This window comes from Spermophilus citellus (genome assembly GCF_964194105.1).
Source record: "Spermophilus citellus genome assembly, chromosome: 9".
Classification (NCBI taxonomy): Eukaryota; Metazoa; Chordata; class Mammalia; order Rodentia; family Sciuridae; genus Spermophilus; species Spermophilus citellus.
Genome location: NC_138191.1, coordinates 24,089,593 through 24,114,494, shown reverse-complemented (window position 1 = coordinate 24,114,494; position 24,902 = coordinate 24,089,593). Strand labels below are relative to the sequence as shown.

The following is a 24,902-nucleotide window of genomic DNA, read 5'->3' as shown; positions in this document are numbered from 1 at the left end:
CATTATATCACAATTGCATATTTTAAGTATCCGGGATATTCTCTTTGATATCTATTCCTATTCTTGGCTTTCAGACATATCACCTACTTTTAAGACCTACAACACCTCACAAAGATTTTTCCTTTTTTAAGGTCTATTCTGTATTTTTTTTCCTTCCTTATAAATGAGAATACCTTTGCTAAAACCAGCACTTTGACTGTTTGAAAACAGATAAGATGTACATAATGAGATTTACAGAGTACTAATAAGCCAATATTTATTGAGATTTTAGTTTGCAGGGAATCTGTACTGGACACTGCAGAAGATACAGGAAATGTCAACTTTCTCTTTCACACATTTATTGAGCACCCACAACACATGACATCATTCCAGCAATAGCACCCACAAAATATAACACATTTCAGCAATATGCAATATAATCTTAGTAATTTGGATGGAAATGAAGTTTCTAAATTATATATCAAGTTGATTTTCTGAAATCTGACCAAAAGTGAACTATTTTTGGCTCCTTCTACCTTGTGATTCTTCCATATCTTACAATCTTGTCGACATCAATATTCAACATACAAAGAGAAAAACTGGGTGGGAACATCTCCTGTTTCTCAAAACCTGAATACAAAAATAGTAAACATATCCACTCCACTTTCTAAAATACACTCTCATGCCTATAATTAATTGCAAGGGATGCTAGAAAACATTGTCTTCTTGTGTACCCAAGACAAAAAGGAAATATATTTTTCACTATTAGTTTGCAGTACCTGCAAATTGTTACCTTACAACATCTTACTCTGAAAGCTCAAACATTCAACAAAAAATAATGTTGATTGAATTAAACAGAAATGTCTTACCTGTTCTTCCAAGCTATCGCACTTGACAGTAGAGGAAAAGTATAATTGAAGGAGAGCGTGGTTGTCTTCCTTGACTTCAGCCTTAAACTTAGGGGTGAATATACATTTCAAATATCTTGACTTTTTAAAATCTATTAATATTTTCAGCCCATGTTATTTCTAAGGGTAAAAGTTAACTAATTGAATTTAAATTCTATCCAAGTACTATTTGTCTTAAAACCATTTTGTTAATGTGTGGTTTGTATCTCTAATCCTGACATTCTAGAATGGACAAACAAGTCCATGTTAGTTCCTGAGCCACCTTTCCCACACATAATTTACAGTTTTGTGAGCTCTGATTCCATCAATTTCTTCTCATCATAATGTGGATTCTTCATAATTAGAATTAAGAGTTTGCTTGAATTGTAGCAATCTAGACTGGATGATATTTCCCAGGTATGGTGGCACCATGATTTTCAAAGACATGATACCTTTTTGTGATTTGTATCCAATTTTTCTAGTTATGACAACAATCAATCAACATTTGTTGAATTCTTCCCATGTTCACATTTCTTGATAATAGATAAATATTATTTTCTCCCATTTTCCTCATTATTAGTCCACAAATGTTTTTAGAAATATTATTTACTGATTTCTTTAGCGACTTATTTATAATCATGGTCTCTAGTTCCATCACATAAGCACTTTCCCTTAGACTGCTCTTTCTTAACATTTTAAACCATTTCACCATTTCTTCTTCTGGCATTGGAAGCATCTCTTCTAAAAATATAATAAATCTTGTTAATCTTCTTCAAAAGATTCTTTTGCAAACCAGTTTGCCACTAGGAACACCAGAACATGTTTTCCCCTTTAATCTCACCAGGGATCTGTAAAGCATTCTTTACCTGCCCAAATAAGAAATTCAAATAGAAACTATATAATCACTTGCATGACAAAAGAGAAAATTGTTTTAATAGATGCAAATCACTATTATTTTGTACCTAAGTTTTTGCCTTTTGATTTCTTAGTTTGTTCTTAGTGTAAATTCTAAAATGGCCACATTCCATTAACCAGGCTCAATATTTACCTGTCATGACTACTTTTACTAGTAATTATAATCTGGGGTGACTTTTGATAGTAATGATATCTGCTATTACAAACTGCCTAGCCTTGTTTATAAATACTAACTCTTGTTTTATGTAAAACATGACAGAAGTAAATTTACTAGTTACCTCAATCACTGGTTATTAAAAATCTCATATCAGAGACTAGGCTTCATAAAACTATTGCAAGCATGTGTGATAAATCGGCATAGTATCTGGCCTTGTGGACAAAATCAAATCAATTCCTACACAATCTCTTGTGCAAAGTTTAAGCCATTAAAAAAAAAACATCAGGTCTGCTTCCATTTATAGGTGGATTCCAAAAAAAATATTTTTTCAACATTTTAAACACTATAATAAATGTATTAATGTGGCAAAACTCCAAACTTTAAAGCCCAGTTCTAAATGATTTATTAACGAATACTTACTATTTTGGAAACATGGAAAATGTCTCTCATAAAAGTGCTATCAAAACATATTTTTATAGTGACTTACAAATGTGAAAGGCTGGGTTGTATAGACTGGTGCACTTCAGGATGTTTCTTGTAAATAAAGTAGAAAAAACTACAATGCTATAGTCCTTTGATTTTATTTCCTGGGATAAAAAAGTATAGGTATAAATGTTTTTAAATAGTCCTCTTGATTATATCCTTAAAATGATTTATCAAATGGCTTATTTCATGTCTCCTGATTATCAGGATTCATCAATGTCACTGTCAGTCTTGATTAATTGGTTGAAAATTTCAGAGGGTAGTAAGTTACTTTTCTGAACCTTTTCTCCATCCCTGAGAATCATAATCAGTACAGAAATATTTTATACTTTCATTAAAAATCTCTGGAAAGTAGTCGTGTTCGTTCATCAGTAACAGGGCAAGGAGCAGTATCATAGAGGGTTAATCCATGTAAATTGGTTTCCACCCGTAAAGAAATTTTCTGGAACAGAACAAAAAAGAAAATTATATAGAGAAGTTTGCTCCTTAAAGAAAGAGTAACTTCCTCTCTAGTAAGTTCTATAGAATTTCTGTGATTAGAGATATAAATCCATCTAATGAGTAACAAGAATGAGAGTGCTATTTTCCTAAAAAAGTTATCAAGTGATCGAGAAAAACAAAGCTTTTCTCATCAGAAAGTTTCCTGTTTTTCTCGAAGAATCAGTGAAACTAAAGGTTGAGGATAGTCTATGTAAATGTATAGAGTGTATGAAAATTCTACAAAAGAATTTCTTCAAGTATGTTTTCATTTCCAGTTTTGAGGCTGAACCTCATTAGCAATACACCACTTCCCCAAACTCAAACAATTACACCAGGGAAGGTATCTTCTGCTTATTATTTATGGTACCAGATTTTGAAGTTTCCAATGAAATGTTCTCTTACTCCACCGAAGGAAGTTTGACTATAAATCCAAGACTGTGTTTTCTTACCTGAAAATCACGAATGTAAGTCAGAAAAAAACCAAAGAAGGAAAATGACATAGACCATTCTGCTGCAGTAGTAACCATATGAAGCACATATCCCTGAATGACAGGAGAAAAACTTATAGTTTTGTGAAATTTCATTTAATCTACAATATTTCTCAAAACAAAACAAATTCTTATAAACTAGTTTGTCTTCTGAAAATCAACACTGATTTATTTAACATAATATTAAGAATTAAAGTAGATGACAGAAATTCCTCTTAAATCATATGAGCTATCTTAGTCTCACCTAGAACAAATATAATTTCCACTTAGTAAAACAAAACAGGGGAATTCCTATTCTACAACCAAAAAGTTACTACTTCCCAAAGTCATAAGATTCATAAAATGCTACTAAGAAAAGTTTTTAAATGTTCAACATAAACTTAGTAAGGGCTATTTTTAGAGTATGAAATAATATACAGATTGCAATTAGGAGACTCTAATAAGTCATTTCATTCATTCCCACAAATATGTCCTATTTAGGGCTGAAACTTATAAAACAGATTAAAATAAAATGCTGCTCAGTAGTTTGTGAAAACAGATAAACTCCTTTTATTTCTTAGTTATATATCTCTCCTCTCTTTTATTCTCAGGATCAAAGATACTTTCTCCACATAAATATCTACAAATGTCTGTAATAAATTTCCAGAAAATATAACAAAATAATGAAATGTGGGAGAAGACACTTTTCAGTTCAGAAAACAAGTATTTTAAAAACAGAAAAATCCCAGTTGGGTATACTGTATCCACACTTAGGGCAATTTCTGAGAAAACACATTTGCCATTATAATTTTCTACATGTCTTAAAAATATCCATATATCACAAGGATCTGCATAAACTATATCATATCTAGAAAAAAATCCCAATTCATAATTGATTACTAAAGAAGTCTCATTGGTTAGTGATAAAATGAAAAATATATCAAAATCAACCCGTAGAGTCATCTTTAATATAAAACTAAGTTTTATAAGATCCAAGTTCTTACTTTGTCCTCAGGGTTCCAGTGGAGTTTCTGTACTAAATCAGTGCCAAAATCCCCACTGTATAAAATTGATGAGCAAGTCAGCACTATTAAAAAATAAGTCAAGGAAGAATCTCAGAGAAGACCTGTAAATTTAAATTAGATCCAAAACAAAAATCACTTTGAAGGTCCAATAGGATAACTCATATATTTGTTGCCAAAGTCCAAACCAAGTTTCTTAAAGACTGAATGTCACGTGGCAGTAGTAAAACTCAAAATGTGCCCAGATGATCACCACAAATCAGTCCTCATAGTAGATCCCTTCTCTCTTTGCTCAGAAACTATAATTCTATCATAAACTTCTACTAGATGTCACAGGGAGGGCATCCTTCAATTCTTTAAAGTGAGTATGATCAGGCTAAACATTACCTTAATTTTTTGGCTCAGTTACTGAGTTTTATATTTACAGTCCTTTAGTTTGTTTAGGGTTAATAACCTAAGACTCCCTCCCACACATACACACAAAAAAGTTGCTTACATTGTGCACCAATAGTGTTCACTTAATTTTTGTTATTCAATCCTCTTCCAAGTATAGCCACACTTTACAGTGAAGGATACTGCTAAATGCACTTACTCCACACCAGATAACCAACAGTAGTCTGATCCAGAAGACTTGTTTGCCATGAATTTTGGGCTGCATTTGGTAGGAAAGGATGGTCTGAACAAACATATATAATGAGCCCATACCAAAGGTGAGCACAGCTCCACTTACATGTGCAAAAAAAAGTGTTGTTTTCTGAGGTAGATAAAAAAAATAAGTCAATAAGGGAAACTCAGAACACATTGGCAATCCAATATTCAAAAGCACAAGCCAGATATTTCAATAGGACATTCACTGAGTGGAGAAGCTCTGCAGATTCAACAACATATTATTTCCTAAAACATTTTTCTTTTAATATTTAACATGAACCTGAAGATTACAGTAAAACCAAATTACTTCATATACTACCACTGAAAATATGATAGTAATTACTGATTTGTTCTTTTACTCATTTAATAATATGTTTACATTTAATAATATGGGTACTTAATTAGAAGCCATGTACTACTTAAGTCCTCAGATACATAAGTGAACAAAACAGACACAAATCCAGCGCTTACAGAGTTTATATTCTAGTGAGGCTACACAAACAATAAATAATAAATTTTAGAAATAAGGAAACTCCACAGTATGTTACATGGTGATAAGGGTAATAGAAAGAGTAGTTCAAGAAGGATTAATATGGCTGGGAATGCTGGGGATGAGGTGGTTTGATTTAAATTCAGCTTAAATTTAAATGTATTTTAAGGGCTCAAATTAAAATACTCTCCTTTGGCCTTATACACCAGGGAATACTATAAATTATAATTTTTTCTCCTTCCTATAGTTATCTGCTTATATTTTACTTTAAAAAATTTTTAAGTTATAGATGGACACATATCTTTATTTGTTTATTTTTTATATGGGGCTAAGGATCAAACCCAGTGCCTCATACTTGCAAGGCAAGTGCTCTACCACTGAGCTACAGCCCCAGCCCCTTATATTTTACTTTTTAACATTATATGTACGCTCTGCTTTAAAAAGACAACAGATTTCTCTAAAATTCTGCAATCAAAAGGTTTTCAGTTGAATCGCTGTTTTTCTAAACTGGTGTCATCTATATTTCCTTTGTTTGAAAAGATCCAATACAGTACTTGACACAGAAGATATGTAATGACTAAGACAACAAAAGAAAAGGGATTAGAGCTTTATTCTCCTCTTTTATAATCAACTGTACTAATACACAAACACAGAGTTCAATTTTCTTAGATGAAGGTAAGAGAAGATTCCTAGTATAAAGAAATAAGAGATTGTAATTTATTTGCTAGGGGCATTGGCTTCCTTTTGAGAGAGAAAGGGCTATTTTTATGTGGTTCAGGGTGTTACACATTGACGAAGTATAGATATAGCCTGATCAATGTCAGAACATAGCTCCTTAACAAAATCCCACGAATTAAAAAGTAAAGAATGGAGAGTATTTAACTTTTTAAAAAACTGAAATGGATGTACATAAAACTGGTTTTAATGGTAATTTTTCTGCTTAATAATATCATTTAAGAGACTAAGTAAATATAAGGTAAGATCTTCTATAATGACAGAAGTTGATAAACAAGAGCAGACATTAACTCAAGAGAAAATTACAATAATCAATAATCCCTAACCATACAAATGCAAATTATGTTCTACTGAATATAATTGATTACCACCGGGTGAATTATGACCAATTTCGCTAATTTTGCATCCATTTGTAAATTCATTCCCATATTCTCTAACTACAAATGTATGTTACTTGGACTGTTCTTTTTTAACTAGTTTATAATATCTACTGTTTGCTTCAATAATTAATAAGTTCAATAAAATCTTTGATACCTGTACAAAAGGTATGATTTTATCCCTTTGAAAATATATCCCTTAACAACTCAAAAATTTATCCTTTAATGAAATAAACACAAACAAGAAATTATAGAGATAAGTATGCAAATCTTAAGACATAAAACTTATATATTTTGTAAGTGATCTAAAATCTTTACCTAAAAGCAGTTAATAAAACTTAGAAACTAATTTTCCACTTACTTATTCTTAACCCTTCCCAAGTCTCTCTGAGAAGAGAGAATGCCCCATGCTAACCAAGGTATAAATTAGAGTTATGATGTCAAAAACCAAAAGAGACCAGAAATTATCTGAAATTATCAGAAATTGGGAGAAGATGTTCCCTAGAGTACCCAAGAGAGAACCAACCCTACCAACACTTTAATGTTTTAGTCTTCTGGCCCCTTCAACTTTGAAAATGAATTTCTCTTGAACTACCCAGTTTGCAGCATTTTGTTATGGCAGCCCAAGGAAACTAATACATTTTTCTGCTTATTAGTCCCTTCTAAGTTTCCTGGAGTATAAATTTACTAGAGGGAAAAATGCCTCTGTGGGCACTGAGGACACTTAACCATTTGTACAAATTTGTTTTTTTGTTTTTTTTTTTTTTTTAAAGAGAGAGTGAGAGAGGAGAGAGAGTGAGAGAGAGAGAGAGAATTTTTTTAATATTTATTTTTTAGTTCTCGGCGGACACAACATCTTTGTTGGTATGTGGTGCTGAGGATCGAACCCGGGCCGCACGCATGCCAGGCGAGCGCGCTACCGCTTGAGCCACATCCCCAGCCCCCAAATTTGTTTTTAAAATATTTAATCTTTAAATATTCTTCAAATACTCTATTATAGCAGTTAGTAGGCTTTTTTTTTTTTTTTTTTGGTATATGGGCGGAGGTACCAGGAATTGAACTCAAGGGTACTTGATTACTAAGTCACAACCCCAGCCCTATTTATTTAGAGACTGAGTTGCTTAGTACCTCGCCATTGCTGAGGCTGGCTTTGAACTTGCAATCCTCCTGTCTCAGGCTCCCGAGCCCCTGGGATTACAGGCATGCACCATGGCACACAGCTAGGCATCTCTTAAAATGAAAACAGCCATAGTAGTAGTAACAGCATTTGTTTTTTTTCAATCTGCTTAGTCTTTTGGCCTCTCTCAATAAGTTCCTAAATAATTAATCAGAGTGTATTTGTGCTAAGTACTGTTGGGTGCTAGAAATGCAGTGGTGAACAAAACCACTGCACTTAAAATTAATGAAGAAACATTATCAATCAAAAAATTCAATAAATTTAAGTAAACACTGATATAAAATTAGAATGTAATAAGAGCTATGAGGACTCAGTTTTCAGAAGCTTAGAGAATACACATGAAAAAAAGAAAATTCAAATATTCTATAGGAGGAACTGACAGAAAATTATGGTATGTACTGAGATCTTAGGCTAAAGATCTTACTTAGCCTAAATCTTCTTAAGCTCTGGGTTGTGGCATGCCTAATAGCATATGAAAAAAGAGTTAAATAAACCTGTCTTATTTAAGGAACCCAAAAGAGGCTGGCATTATATACACCAGAGACACTAAGAACAAGAATGATGAGGCTAGATGGTTAGACAAAACTGAGATTATATTAAGACCGTTAGAGTTAATTAATTAATTAGTCAAATTATTTTTCCTCTCTTGATTCTATCTTTTTTCATGTACTTTCTGAACCTGTAAAGATTTAAGCAAGAGTACACATTTAAAAAAGAGTGAGATAGATATACATTTCAGAAGTATCACATTGGCTACAATATCAAGAACTTATTAAAAGCAAATAAGAGTAAATATAGAGGAACCAATGGTTTGGATGAGAGATAATGAAATCTAAATTGATTAAAAAGGAGATGGTAGAGAAAGTGTTATGGTTTGGATAGTAGGTATCCCCCAAAATCTCATGTGCGATTCAATGTAAAAATATTCAGAGTTGAAATGATTGGGTTATAAGGGCCTTAACCCAATCAGTGAATTAATCCCCTCATGAGGATTAACTGAGTGGAAACTGAAGGCAGGTAGGGTGTAATTGGAGGAGGTGGGTATTGTGGGGGACAGGGGGTGGCGTGCCTTTTGAGGTATATTATATAATATATACTGCTTCCTGATTATTATGTGAGCTGCTTCGCTCCACCACACTCTTCCGCCATGATGTCTGCCCCTCCACAAACCTCAAGGAATGGAGCCAGCTGTCTATGGATTGAGACCTCTGGAACTGTGAGCCCCCAAATAAACTTTTCCTCCTCTAAAATTGTTCTTGTTGGGCTTTGGTCACAGCAATGAAAAAGATGACCAAAACAGAGGGAAACAGAGATGGAAATAGAAACAGATGCACAAGAAATATTTAAAAGATAAAAACAGTAGGTTCTTAATCTATTTAAAATAAATATAGTGTTAAACTCTCTTTCAAGTGAAAATACAGACCAAGTTCTAATATAATTTTTGCTGTGTAAGTCAAATAGAGTTTATAACTGCAAAAGAAAAGAGGAAGGAGGAGGCAATACAGTCACCACTTTACATAAGTAGGAAAAGTTTATATTACAGAGGAAGGTGAGCTACTAGATATCTAGAAAATGCTGCAGGGTCTGCTAATGAACCGGGCCAGCAAGGAAGCCAACAGTGAAAGATGAAGAGAACATTCAACAGGTCCAAAGTTGCATGAAGAGATGCAATTAAGAGAGAAAGAGTAATCTTATATAAAATTAAAAGGCCAAGAGGAATCCAAAACAAAATAAAAAAGCAAGCATATAAACTGTCTTAGTAGATGAATGAGATCAAGGTAGAAAAGCAGCTCATGTGAGTTCTATCAGGGAATACTATTGGAATTTACTGGGTTGGATAAATATTTAAGATTCATTTTTACCCTATGGGTGATATGAGATCTTGTTAAATTATCAAAGGACAACTACATCAATGAATCACTAGCCATGCCCTAAAAGTTCCCCCCAAATTTGTGTATGGTACTGAGAAATGAACCCAGGGCTTCATTCATGCTAGGCAAGCACTCTACCACTGAGCTATATCCCAGCCCCTTTTTAAAATTTTATTTTGAGACAGAGTGTCACTAAGTTGACCAAGCTGGTCTCGTATTTGCCATCCTCCTACCTCAGTCTCCCAAGCTGCTGGGATTACAGGTTTGTGCCACTGTGCCCAGTTCCCAAAGTAATTTTTAACACAGATCTATAAAAACTGATGAAAAAAGGCAGGACTCTATTTATGTCATAGATAGCTACTTAACTGTCCACCAAAAATTTTATTCCCCTTCTATAGATAGTACAGAGTTGTTCAGAACATTAATGCCCAGCAAAACTACATTTTCTAGCTACCCCGATCTCCAACCTCCACTTCTAGCAAATGGAAATCTGTAGAATGATGTGAGTCACCACAAGGTAGCAGGGAATCTTTCCCTGACCAAACAATACTCTAAACTTTCTTCTTAACTAGCCCTGACATGTGGGATTCCATGTTGATCTCTGCAATCCAATTTTAGCAAGAGTCTGTCTAAGTCAATTTAACTAGGATCCCCCATCTTAAACATCTGCTGATCCTGATTGGGTTCCTCAAACTCCACCATCCCCCAGGTGATATCTAATCATCCTGGTCTACTTTCAGCAAGAATCCTATTAGGTGAGTTTAGTCAGAATACCTCCTTATCCCTGATATTTCTTCTCAGTAATTTTCCATCCACTGACCACCATGCTGCTTCTTCACTATAAATTCCCATTTTTCTTTGCATTTAGAGGTGAGCCCAATTTCTTCCTGCTACTGCAAAATCTCACAGCAGTTGCTAGTCAAGATGGCCCTAAAGAAAGTCTGCCTAATAAGTTTAATGAATAAATTTTTAACATATGCTAAAATTTTTAAGAAGTAGGTGTGACTTTTGCCATCTCCTAATTTACTGTTTCAGCCAAATAGCTGCAGTAAACAGAGGCCCTAGGGCATGACAAAGCCCAAAGATGGACACAGGCTAGGCTTTAAATTACTCTGGGAGAAAAGCCACGAGTCAATGGGAAAAAAAGAAAAAAAAACTGTATTGGATTCATGTGTAAGACCTCTACCCTCTACTGTGATAAGCCACTGAAAATTCAGGCTTTGTTAAAGCAGCTAGCATTACCTTAATGTCCACATAGACTACGCTTATATAGCTTACTGCATGTTGAGCATCCCTAATCTAAAAACTGGAAATATGAAATGCTGCAAAAATCCAAAACTTTTAAAGACTGCAGGGAGATTAATCAAAATCTAACACATACCAAGCGTGCAGCCATTATTACTATCGACTCCTCTGAAGAGCATCAACAGACAGGAATGTGGAGAGTTTACAAATACAGTCATGCACCACATAAATGTTTCCATCAATAAGGACCACATATATATGGTTGTCCTATAAGATTAGATTACATACTGGCATCTTAGGTTGTGTAAGTACAATCTATGATGTTTGCACAACAATAAAACTGACTATCAATATATTTCTCAGAAAGCACACTACTGTCAAGTTTCAAATGAGTGTATTTGGTGAGGCTGATTGCTACTATTAGGAATAGTAATATTAGGAATTAATATTACTAATACTAGTAACTAATATTACTAATACTATTATTTATTAATAATGATAGTAATATTAGAAATTTCCCCCAAAAAAACTAGAAAAGCTATAGATCCTTCCTTACTTCCTAATGGGCTAGGCACCTAGGAATGGGAAGGCAACCAACTGAAACATCCAACAAGTACATAAAGTAGGAAAATGATTGTGACTTATCATATGAACAACAAAACAACTGGTGTTTAAGTCTCTGATTGTATCACTTATATCAATTCTGTTTGGTCTTGAAACAATATCCAATTAAGTAGTAATAAAGAGGCTAATTAACTGTCCAATGGATCCTTTAAAAAGTTAGAATAAAGTATATTTTTTTAATTACTGCATTTGGATTTTTTTATTGTGAAAGTAGCTATTTCTAACAAGGTCAACAACATAAGGCAGTAGATTCCATTTTATTAAGGCAAAGACAAAAATAGCATGTAACTGAATGTTTCAAGCTTCCTTTTTAAACATGTATAATTAGGTACTTCAAAAAAATACCTATGCTGGGCTAAAACACAAACCTGGAAATTTGCCACAAGAGAAAGTCCTAAACAACTCAGTATTCCAAGTACAAGGCCAGCCTTGTTTAATTTGATGATAAGGTTCTCTTCAGGACTCAGGGCATGAACTTGCTTATAACGAACATAAATGGTGGCAATGCCTGGGAAGAGAGAATCCAAAAAACAACAAAGTAATAAATAACCAGGGAATAAAGTTGCCAATGAAGAGTTCACAAAGGTCACTGCTATCCAGAAGCACAGATTTTTCCTTTTAAAGTTAATCTAAGAACAACAACAACAACAACAACAACAACAAAAGCTGTAGATTTTAAGAACTTTTAAGGTTGCATCATAGAACTACTGGTTTCTCTGTGTGTCTGAGCAAGTTGTTTGCCTTCCATTAGTCTCATGTCTATAAATATTTAGTATAAAACTTAAGAGATGTGTGATGTCTAAGAGCTCTATAAAACACAAAATATCTTCATGATTAGCATCAAAGGCAAATGTAATTTGCTCTAGAATTTGAATGAAATAAGCACAGGAAAAAATATCCAAAAGTTTATATGCTTCATTCTCATGTCATTTTATTTCAAATTACTAGAATTTGGCTCAATCAGATATAACATTCAGATTATACAGGAAAAAAGCCCACTTCCATACTTACTTGTCAAGAAAGGGCCAAGTCAAACTTTCCACTGCCAAAGTATTGCCAAAAAACATAACAAAGATATGCTTTTACAGACATACTTCTGAAGAGTTCAGCTATAAAATAAATTTCTATAAATTGAATAATTTTCCTTGTTTTTGACATAAGCAAACAATAAATATCACATAAGTGAATTCAAATATTTAAAACAATCATAGCTAAAGAAAGTATATTTCAGTAAATCAATAAAATTTTGGTTCATAAAACATTTCCTCAATTATAACAATAAAATAATTGACACGATCGTGTTTAAAGAAGAAAATAGTAATTAGTATTAATCATGTTTAAAGAAGAAAATAGTAATTAGTATTAATTTTGATTGATAAAATCTCTCTCATTACTTACATAAAACTGCAGCAATATTTAGCATTGCCCCAAACAAGCATTTTTCTGGAGCTACTGTACCAGTGTCACTGAAAGAAAAAAAGAAAATGTGAATTTATCACATTTCATGTTTTAGTCAGCTTTCATTGCTGCAACAAAATACCTGAGATAAACAACTGAAAGAAGGAACAATTTATTTAAACTCACAATTTCAGAGGTTTAAGTCCAGTTACTTGACTCCATTGTTTCTGGGCCTGTGGAGAGGCAGTACTTCATGGTGAGGAAACTGCTCACCTTGAAGAGGTCAGAAAGAGGAGGGGGTAGAGAGAAAGGGGCCAGGGACAAGATATAGTCCCCAAGGGCATGCCCACAGAGAAGGACCTACATCCTTCAACCAGGCCCTACCTCCTACAATTTCCATCACCTCCAAATAGTCCATTCAGCCATGAGTCCATCAAGGGACTAATCCACTGATCATGTCAGAGCCCTCATGATCCAGTTTCTTCCCAAAAGTCCCACCACTGAACACTGCTGCATAGATGATCAAGCTTTCACCACATGAGACTTTGGGTGACATTCTAGATCCAAACCATAACACTAGATATATGTGTGTATTTCTTCTACGGAATAAGTAGTAACAGGAGTTACTTCAAACCCTTTATCTTTTAAAAACCCATGAGCTCAACTTATATCACTATATAGAGAGAACATGATAATTTGTACTTCAAATATTTGCCTGCTTTACTTTTTTTAACAACATTTAAGATTACTTACCTTCCACATAATAGAAATTAATATAAATTGATTTTTAATGAAGAAAAAGCTACCTTATTATTTTAAGACTTTGTTGCTGACTTACCATGAACCAAGCACATGCATCTATCTGTCTATTCAGAATACTCCCTGAATACCATAGGCCCTTTCACAACTCGCCTTTTTGCACCTGTTGTTGACTTTGCCTATAATCCAATTAATACTTGCTCAATTAAAAAAGTATCAAGCTGGGCATGGTGGTACACTCCTGTAATCCCAACAACACTAGCCTTAGCAACTTAGAGAGGCCCTTAGTGAGACCCTGTCTCCAAATAAAACATATAAAAGGATATGGCTCAGTAGTAGAGCACCTCTGAGTTCAATTCCGAGTTCCAAAATAATTTTTTTTTTATCAAGTACTTACCATTAGCCAGACATCATTTCTGAGACAGGAATATGGAGGGAAGTGAAACAAAAAGCCCTGTCCTTATGAAGCTAACATTCGAGAGCAATTTTGAGGCCTCTCCTCTCTACAGCCTTGAACTACTCACTCCTCTAGGAGAGTAACACAACATTTTTGTCCAGATTTCTATCAAAATGACTTGCCATTCAACATTGCAACATATCTGTTTACATGCTTGTCCTTCAGGGTATTGTGCAATACATAGACCCAAATAGAAAACACACTATTTACTAACTGTAGTATCTTGGGCACCTACCACTTTAACCAAGTGGGAAAAAAAGAGAAGTGAACTTGCAGCAATATTTGCCTTTAAGGGCAATTTACATTCAGTTCTGTCCTTTGGGGCTGTAACAACTAAACCTTTTGGATAGGACTTACAGACTAAAATGAACTATGCAGAACATCTATCTTAAGTATTTTGTAAATTAAAGAAATGAACCTAGGAGAAGTAAAATCAGTGCTAGAGTTTAAATACCTTAAAATGTTGGAGAAAGATTCCAGAGTAACACCAAGTTCATTAGCAGAAAAAATTTTAAAAGCAGGAGAGAAAAGGAAGTGTCTAGGGCACTAGTAGAAGATCACATGGAGTACCATCAGAGAACTGAAACTCTCAATAAGAACTCAGTGGCCTCCGAAATTATTTAAACTTCCTTTAAAGTGAAAGAAGACAAGTTCTCAGAAGGGAAAATAAAAATACTGAAAGGCCCTCATGAATCTTAAATATATGCCTTCTCTAGGAACTACTAAAGAATGGTCTAGCTCCTTAGGCTGGGTATATCTCTAGCACAGTGGTAGTTATCAATCAAATTATTCCTAGAATTTATAACCTTAAATTATTAAAAAAAAAGTGTTGGTTTTGTAAGTATTCTCGAAGTGTACCAAATTTGCTTTTATCATTTGTTTGATACCTCACCACTATAGAAAAAACAAACATACATGATAATGCCCAGATTTTTCCTTGACATTTTAAAAAGCCAAAATGAATATTCTGTTTATCAACCTTTAAAATTTTGCTTTTTCTGTATTGGAAAGGTTATTTTTCAGAAAATAAATAGATGAATAAATTAAATAACTATAACAAACATAAAGTGAAAAATGCTACTTAATTCCAACAACAAAAGCAACGCATTCAGTATCTCTATGAAGAATGATGTTTCCAAAGCATCATAAAGAAGTTGAATAGTTATGGACCTATATTCCAAGTAGAATCATTTAGATTAAAACACTGGTAGATGTTCATATTTAAAAATGATATTTTAATAATGTTCTCATCATCTTCCTTCCCTATTTAATGTTTAACTTTTACATAAAAGTTTGAATCTTACTAACTCAGAAACCATTCATAAAGATTATTATTTTTCTCATAGCCTCTTTTTTAAAAATATACTTATTAGTTATTGATGGACCTTTATTTATTTATTTGTTTATATGTGGTGCTGAGACTTGAACCCAATGCCTCACACATGCTAGTCAAGCACTCTACCACTGAGCCACAACCCCAGCCCTCTCATTTCCTTTTTATTAATGCACAATTGATGAAATGCTATTATAGGGGAATTTGCTGTGTCAAACTAAAAATGTTGGTATGCTATTACCTATCAGCAATCCCACTTCTAGGAATCTACCTAAATATAAATAGTAGCATACATATATAAAGTTACATGTTATATAACTGTCATTATAGTGTTATTTCTAACAATCAAAAAAAATCATTAACCTATATAATTAACCTTTTAACAAATGAAACAAAACTAAGACCCCCCCCAAAAAAAATATGTTAAAAGTGAGAAGAAATAAAAGAGAGAAAGAGTTTTGTATAAATATAGATGACAAAACAAATCAAACTTAGGAAGGAAATCTATCAAACCATCAGTCACCCCTGGGGGCAAGAATGAACTAGAAGAGTCAAGAAGGGACTTCTCTTTTAGTAATTTAAAAAAAAATTGTTATAAACATAGCACATGTAATTAAATACCTACACCCACAATACTCACATCATTAGTAGTTTTGAAATTTCAAAAAAATTACCCAAAATTGTTGAGACTTGATGTGTCAGAATTATCTAGAAAGCATGTCATAAAGAATAAATAACACAGCCCCCAGAGTCAAACTACCCAGGTTGTATCTTCATTCCAACAGTTACCAAATTGAGTGCCCTTGAGCAAATCACCTAAGCTTCCTGGACCTCTTTTCTTTTGCTATAGCTAGATCTTCAAGGTCTCCCCAAAGTTCATGTCAAAGCCTTGATCCCCAGAAAGGTGCTGTTAGAAGTGATGGAACCTTAAGAGGTGGGGCCAAGCAGGAGGTCTTCAGGTTATTGGGGATATGCCCTTGAAATGGATTAAGGAACCCTGGTTCTTTCCTTTCTCTTTTACTTCTGGGTCATGAGGTGAGCGGTATTGCTTTCCCACTCACTGTCACCATGATACGGTGCCTTGTCATAGGCCCAAAGTAACAGGGCCAATCGATCATGGACTGAAATCTCTAAAAAATATGCAGCAAAAACCTATTCTCTTTATAAGTTGATTTTCTCAGTACTTATTACAGTAACAAAAGGTGACTTAACATACCTTCTTCTCTCAAATGAGGATAACCTTTCCTACCTACCTTATATGCATGTTGTAAAGATTCAATTATCTAAGACATGAAGAATGCTTAAAATGTTACCTTGAATACAATAAACAAATGAATACATTTTTGTTATCACTACCACCTTTTCCTATTATTACTATCATTTGTTTGCAGCATTTTTGAATGTTAAGGGGAGAAGAACTCCACTGAGGTTCTGAGACAATTTCAAATGCTTACTGGTAAGATAAGGCATGAAGGGGTCGCGATTCATTAATCAATTTACCAACTGAATTTTATCCCATTCGCTCCACATTTCTGTATCACATAGAAAAAGCCAAATACAAGTCCCATTTTACATTTCCTTTGTTGTTGTAATACATAAAAATAAGAACTTTTAAATGTTGACATAAAATGTCAGTGTCAATGTACAATATGAAAAAGACATAAAGATATGTCTCCTATACACGCCTAGCATGGTGGTGCATCTCTATAATCCCAGCTACTTAGGAGCCTAAAGCAAGAGGATCACAAGTTCAAGGCCAGCCTGGGCAACCTAGGAAGACCCTGTCTCAAAAAAAAAAAAAAAAAAAGACTGACCTGATGTAAGGCAAAGCAGGGTCGACATGGTGGAGTGTTACCGCAGTAATGTATGAAAATATGAAAGCAGCAGATGTCCAAATTACAAGGGCTGAGGGAAGAAAACTGAGGCCTTGCTGAAACCACCACATTTCAAACAGATCTTCTGAAGTGGAAAAACAAATTTAAAAAGATAAGTCATAGTTTCCTTCAGTCTAATTTAGCCATCTATTCCTACCACCTTGCACTTATTACCCTGAGCTGTTCTCCTCCAAAAACATCCCCCACACCATTCCAATACCTGCTCTTCTTTGCTTTTCCAGTAAATGGAACCAAGATTCACCCGCTTGCCATTGCCAGAAACTTACTTTTTGTCCCATTTTCCCACATATAACCAAGTACTGCTTATTCCCCTAAATTTCTTCTCTCCACCTTAATAGCCATTACTCAACCTAAACTATTATCATATTTAGCCAGATGATTATCATTAACTTTCTGAAGGGTCCTTATGATATTTCTAAGTATCTATAGTCATCCTTCTGTATCCTTAGCGGGACTGGTTTCAGGACACCTTAGAAAAATCTGCAGATGCTCAAATCCCTTATATAAAATGGCATAGTATCTGTATATAACTTATACACATTCCCCATATACTTTAAATAATTTCTAGATTACTTATAATACCTAACACAATGTAATGCTATGTAAATAGTTGTTATACTATATTATTTAGGGAATAATGACAAGAAAAAAGTTTGCTGATGTTCAAACTTCATCTGTTTCTTGGCAAAACGTTCTAAAATCTTTGGAATTTATCTTTTATGTGCTAATGAGATAACTGGGGTTGGCACCTCTAGGTAGCTTCAGGATGGGTGCTGATCACAGGAAAGATCACAGTGTGCTTAAAGTGCTGGGATTTGCTGGGTGCAGTAAGCGCATGGGTAACCTGGGGAACCATCCTTCAATGGTGACCCCAAGCTCTAACAAATTATCTTTTCTTCTTAATGTGGTCCATAAGGTCCTTGCATCAAAAGGCTGAGACAGGAGGATGGCAAATTCAAGTCCAGCCTCAGCTACTCAGTGGGGCCTTAAGTAACTTATTGAGACCCTCTCTCAAAAAAAGAAAGAAAGAAAAAAGAAAGGAAAGAAGGAAGAAAGAAAGAATAAAAGAAGGGCTGGAGATGTAGCTTAGTGGTAAATTGTCCCTGGGTTAAAATCCCCAGTATCCACCCTTCCCAAAAAGAGTCAGGATTTTCAGCTCCACCCCACCCTACCTCCCAGGAGGAGAGAGGGGCTGAAGGTTAAGCTGATAACCAATGGCCAATATTTTAATCAATTATACATATATAATGAAACTTCCATAAAAACAAAAGAACTGGGTTTGGAGATCTTCTAGATGGATGAACATGTAGATGGAGGTTCCTGGAGGGTAGTGAGCTCAGGGAGGTCAATGTAGCTCCTTGGCACTCCCCACATGCCTTACCATATGTATACCTTTAGATTCGTCCTTTGTAGTATCTTTTAACATAAACTGAGTCACTCTAGAAAATTATTTGAACCCAAAGAGGGGATTCTGGGAATCCCCATTTATAAGCTGGTCAGTGAGAAGCACAAATAAAACAACTTGGGTCTTAAGATTGGCACTGGAAATAGGGGCAGTCTTATGGGACTGAGCCCTCAACCTGTAGGACCTGATACTATCTTCAGGTGGATATTGTCAGAATTAATTGAGTCAGAGGGCATTCAGATAGTTTATTTGCAGAATTGATTGGTGTTATGGGAAGAAATTCCCTCATACTTCTTAGTGACCAGAGAAGTATTCTGTGTTTGTCAGAATTAATTGAGTCAGAAGGCATTCAGACAGTTTCTTCTACAGATTGATTGGCTGTTATGGGAAGAAATTCCCTCACACTTCTTGATGACCAGAGAAGTATTCTGTGTTTTCTACATTACTCAGTCCTCCTCTTGTCTTCAGCACAATCAATCTAGCTGCCACCTTAAACCAGAATAATCCTCCTAATTCTAAAATAGCAATCTGATCATCTTACTCTCCTACAACGAATCCTTCAATGGTTACCCCAAGCTCTAACAAATTATCTTTTTTTCTTAATGTGGTCCATGCAGTCCTTGCATCATCTGACTCTACTTACTTTTTAAGGTCCTTGCATCATCTGATCTCTATTTACTTTCTATATTCACCTCTAGCTACTCTTTGTTCATAATTTCTGGCTCATCTTTATTATTCCCTATAGAAGGTCTTAGTGTTTACTATGTGTTAGTAATGTTACTAAGCACCTCAAATACATATCTTATTTAATCCTCTCAATAAAATTAGAGCAGTTAAGAGAACTACCTGAACCTATAGGGTGGGAATATAAGAGATAGGACTCAAACTCTCATAGCTTCTTATCGATCTTCTAATGTGCCAATGCCAGGCACGTTATGCATATTCCAGGCCTTCATGCATATTGTTGTGTATATGACTCAACCACAATGTAATTGCCTCTACCAAATTATCTATCCAGTTAATGTCACAAATTTTTCAGGTCCCAATCCTTCTGGTTCCAGCTGAATGTGTCTGCTATTCCCAATAGCACCCAGTCCTTCCCCAATCAGGACACCCATCACACTTAATGGTCACCTGTTTGTTTTATCTTCCACACTAAACTTTAAGTTCTATGAGGGCAGGAAACTGTTTTTTTTTTTTTTTCACCATTATGTTTCCAATTTCTCCACAAAGGAGGAAAAAAGGACCTAAACACGTCTATAGCACACATCACTCTCTCCATTAAATTCTAGACTGAGGATGTTATGTAAAAATGAGTTAATAACATGAATTAGAAAACATAACAATTTCATATATTTATTTAAATTTTAAATACATAGAAATACTTTTAAATTATAAGAAATTGCTCCTATGTATATAAGAATTATCTGGAAGACCTAAAAAAGTTTTGTTGTATTTCCCATGAACTTTGTATATATTCTTCCACCCCATTCTGCATAATCCTTCACTGTGTTCAGCTTCCTCATTTCAGCCTGACTTCCCAAATAATGAAATCTCAGTCATTTTGACTTGCACATGTCATTGACTCTGATCATCTGACTTGCTACCAAATAGGAACATTTACAACTTGCTAGTAAGTTTCTTTATGGCTAAAATCATCATTTTAAGCTTGATTTGAGTAAACTGCTACCTAAATTATCATAATCTCTTCTGTTTTGTTCCTTTTTCTTGTCGGTCCCAAGCTATCCCATCACTTCTTTCCTTCATCAATTTAATCATAGCAAATCTTTGCCAAGAACCCATAGTTGCTTTCTCCAGCATAGGTTTCTGGGACACTAATTCTCAATTTCTGCAAAATTTGAGTCACTGCTAACATCTGTTATATAAATGCTAAAATAGCATCTAAATAAAATAGTTTCTGTTTCTAATAATTCCCATCTAAAGTCATTAGAAATTTAGGAACTACCATGTGAATGGTGCCTGCTTGAGTTATGCACTTGGGAAGTCACAGGGATAACTACCTTGGTAGGAAGCAGAGGGAGCCTATCATTTGCCCCCAGTTGTGCTTTATCTACTATCTATCAAATGCACCCAATGGAGTCATGCTGCTAGTATGCCATTTCAACTTCAGCTCTCAGTTTGACAACTAAAGATAATGTGATTTATTCAGCACTTAGATATTTTGGTAAAAGGAATTTTCCAAAAATTTAGTCTACCACACTGGTAGAAATAAAACTTCCTCCATGCTTTATTGTTTTTACATGTCTATATCTTTTCTTCAAAACAGAGCTCAAATACTGTCTTCCATATACAACCTTCCCTAATCCCTTTGTATTTGGACACAAGCACCCTCTTCTGAGAGCACTTGATTTGCACATCTCCTTCAACTCTTTTTCTATAGTATGAACATTTTAGGAGGGTGCCTCAAGTGAATAAAATCCTTGAAGAGGGACTTTACTTATCCACCTAAACATGGCAGAAGGCTTTGCCCACAGTAATCACTCAATATTTGTTGAATAAACAAATACCCCAAACCAAATCGTCTTAATTCTAAAAAGTGTTCATGGTTTTTATACTTTCATAAGCAGCATTACCATTTTTTTCCAGGTTATCCAGATTTGGGGATTTCTGAGTAACCTTTCTCCAAAGCCCTCATATACTGTCCTTTAGTGATAACAATTCTATCTCCATAAATCATTTACAAAAATCCTTCTTCATTGTGCACACTGTACCCACTTGATTCATATTCTCAATTCTTTTGACCTAATTACTTTTCTTCCCTTCCATCCATTCTATTTGTATTGCCAGATTTACATTCCTAAAGCCAGGCAAGGTGGCATGCCTATAATGCCAGCAGCTCAGGAGGCTGAGGCAGGAGGATTTTTAGTTCAAAGCTAGCCTTGGCAACTTAGGAAGACCCTGTCTCAAAAAAAAAAATTATTTAAAAGAAATAATAATAAAGGGCTAGGGACGTGGCAATCCCCTGTGCCATTTTTTTTTTAAGAGAGAAAGAGAGAGAGAGAGAGAGAGAGAGAGAGAGAGAGAGAGAGAGAGAGAGAGAATTTTTTAATATTCATTGTTCAGTTTTCAGTGGACACAACATCTTTATTCTATTTTATGTGGTGCTGAGGATTGAATCCAGCGCCCCACGCATGCCAGGCAAGCGTGTTACTGCTTGAGTCACATCCCCAGCCCAGCCATTTTTTTTTAATTGTAAAGTATTCTACTGCTCAAAAAAAATTTTTAACAAAATTGTGTGAATTTGGGCAATCTTTATAACTTCTCTGAATCAATTTCTCCTTTGAAAAATGGGAATATTATCAGCACAAACTATACTGTCCATATAATAGCTAATAGCATGTATAGCTAATTAAATTAAAAGTTCAACTTATTGATTAAAATTAAAATTTCAATTCCTCTATTACCCTAGCTACATCTCAGATACTCAAAGCTACATGAGTGTAGTGGGTTGCCAACAGGACAGCAAAAATACTGAACCTTTCCTTAACATGGAAAAATCTCACTGGACTGTGCTGCATACTTATTAGCATCAGGAAAGAACCTAACACACTGATAATGTACAATAAATAGTATCTTTAGCTAGGTGTGGTGGCATATACCTATAATCCCAGTGACTCAGGAAGCTGAGACAGGAGGATCCCAAGTTCAAGGTTGGCCTAAAACTTGGCAAGACCCAGTCTCAAAATAAAAAAATAAAAAGGATTAGAGGTGTATCTCAGTGGTAAAGTACCCCTGGGTTCAATCCCCAGTGCCAAAAAATAAATAAATAGTAGCCTTTAGTATTATTTGTTAAATAGCCTCAATAAATAGTTGTTTCATTGAGATTTAATCAAGAACTACATGAAATAATATGTAAGTAGTCAATAAATATTTGTTCCTTTTTTAGATCTGAAAGACAAATTACCTGTTTTATAAGTTCACAAAATTGTAGTCTTCAGAACTGCCCAAACTTGCACCTTTTGTAAATCCTGAATTCTATATCAAAAGAAAATATGAAATTACTGTTTTGATTTACATAATTTAAAACAGTACAATTTTAGGCCAACACATCCATAACTGTTTGTGGGAAAACAAAAATAGGTCATTTTTCTTTAAAGAGTTGATACTTAAATTTTTTAAAATAATGGTGGTGAAATATATGAAATTAAATAATGTTTTAAATCCAGGATATCAACTTTTGTAACCCTTGTTATACCAAACATCTTTTCTCTGGCCTCAAAAAGGATAAATGAAAAACAAAGGATTCCTCCTAGAGAAAGAAAGATAAAGATTCAGGAAGAATGATACTTTATTATTAAGCAAAATAAAACATTAACTAGTCCCTGAAATGCAATCTAAAAAACACAGTTGTTAGATCAGATTCATCTGAATGTAAATCCTATCTTTACCACTTTCCAGCAATATGACTTCAGGCAAGTTACTTAACTTCTGAGTTACAGTATTCTTATTTGTAAAACAGCCAAACCCTCAAAGCATTATTTCTTACAGTAGAACAGAGCAAGCATAAGAGAGTACGGTTCATTTGTTAATTCAGTAGAATCTTGTACATGAATAAATGAATCATCTTGTATTCCTACCTCCTTAGGTCATGAAGGTTCTCGTGGTCTAAACTAATAATTTAGAGGACAGGCAGAGATTGAAATGGTTTACCACTCTGCCAATGAAAAGTGAAAATTTTAAGCACACAGACTAAGTGCGAAAGTGTACTAATTGTTTCTGTATTTTCACCTTAGAAAGCTGAAAGCATGCCAGAGTAATTCCCAGCTAAGCAAAATTAGAATTTTTTTTTAATATTTATTTTTCAGTTCTCGGCAGACACAACATCTTTGTTTGTATGTGGTGCTGAGGATCGAACCTGGCCCGCACGCATGCCAGGCGAGCGCGCTACCGCCTGAGCCACATCCCCAGCCCCCATATATGACCTTTTTGATATGTGAATTATGTGTATTCACCCTATCATTTAAGAACATTCAATTCTGCCCCAGAAAACAAGTAAAGCAAATAGCATGAATGGTTAATGATTCAAGAAACCTTTAAAAAAATACTTGGAAAATATGCAGTAATAATTTTACCTAGCAGTGGTTAGCAGAATGTTCTTGAATCTCTCACCTATCTTTTCTGCTTTCTCTGAAGCTCCACCTAACAGAACTCCAGTTAGAATATTTGTCAAATATTTAAGTCACTGGTAATAAGATGAAAATTTTATGCAGTCTCCTCTAAATAGTGACAGAAAATCTTGAGCTTCTTTCCGAGCTACACAGAACCACTAAGCCAAAAGCAAAGCATAACAGAAAATGGTTATTCTAAACTCTCACGTGTCCCCCTGACAAATGTAATATTTTTCCAATGGTTAAATCCTAAAGAGTCTAGCAGATTAAGTGACATCTTTATAAATTACATGGAAAAAAATGAGAATCTGATACTCAAATACAAAGAGTTGCATCGGGGTACTGATTTACAAATTAAAATATGGAAGAACTGAAAAAACGATTCTTTTAGGCTGTGGTTTTTATTTTTCAAATGCATCCTACTGTAAATTGGAAGTGATACGAGGACACACAGGACAAGCAACTTCCTTTCGGTATTGAGACCACTCCCTGCAATACAATTGTGAATAGTAGATGGAGCTTCACGTAAACACAAGGTCACCAAGGACTTCAATTCCAAACTTCCCTGCTGGCCCTCACCACCAAGGTATTTGAGCCCAGAAGTGATCACAGGAACACTTACTCAAATCTAGTTTTTGTGGGACTGGAGGGAAGGTTATCCGTAGCCGCTTAAAACCGCAGAAAATACTTGGACCACTGCCCTTTTCCTCAGGAGTGCAGCATTCCGCGCTGCCTGGGGTCAGGGAAAGAAGCGGGAGACAATGCTTAGCACTTAGCACCACTCGGGGTACGCAGGGAGTCAGGGGTGGGGGCAAGTGGGGTGCGGAGACCCGCGCCCAGCTTGCACTCGCCAGCTTCCCTCTGGTCCCCCGGAGCTGGCCTAAGTCTCCCGTCACCACCAGCCCCTCTCCAGCGCCTGGCACAGTTTAGCTCCAGGAGGGAGAGGGTGCCAGCTCCGGTACGCACACC

The 24,902-nt window shown here is 34.9% G+C and overlaps 1 protein-coding gene across 2 annotated transcripts; it reads right to left on the bottom strand.

The window, feature by feature from the left end:
- Positions 1-230: 230 nt before the first annotated feature.
- DRAM2 (DNA damage regulated autophagy modulator 2) lies at positions 231-24,675 on the bottom strand. 2 transcript variants are annotated; one of them, XM_081305294.1, is made up of 9 exons: positions 24,556-24,675; positions 22,730-22,800; positions 17,319-17,463; positions 12,956-13,023; positions 11,926-12,065; positions 4,967-5,144; positions 4,373-4,455; positions 3,351-3,443; positions 231-2,863 (listed from the first exon to the last, which is right to left on the bottom strand). In XM_081305294.1, exons 3-9 carry the CDS (start codon positions 17,447-17,449, stop codon positions 2,756-2,758), a joined length of 801 nt encoding a protein of 266 aa, XP_081161420.1. In that variant the 5' UTR covers positions 17,450-17,463; positions 22,730-22,800; positions 24,556-24,675; the 3' UTR covers positions 231-2,755. The 2 variants fall into 2 exon arrangements, with proteins under 2 accessions (XP_081161420.1, XP_081161421.1); XM_081305295.1 differs by lacking the exon at positions 17,319-17,463.
- Between the last annotated feature and the right edge of the window lie 227 nt (positions 24,676-24,902).

Coding starts and splice junctions, on each gene's coding strand:
- DRAM2 (XM_081305294.1), bottom strand. CDS start 17,449: ATGTGGTGGTTTCAGCAAGGCCTCAGTTTTCTTCCCTCAGCCCTTGTA. Junction 13,024..17,318: donor CCTGCTTTGCCTTACATCAG/GTCAGTCTTTTT, acceptor TTTTTCTTTCAG/TGACACTGGTACAGTAGCTC. Junction 12,066..12,955: donor AAATATTGCTGCAGTTTTAT/GTAAGTAATGAG, acceptor CTCTCTTCCCAG/GCATTGCCACCATTTATGTT.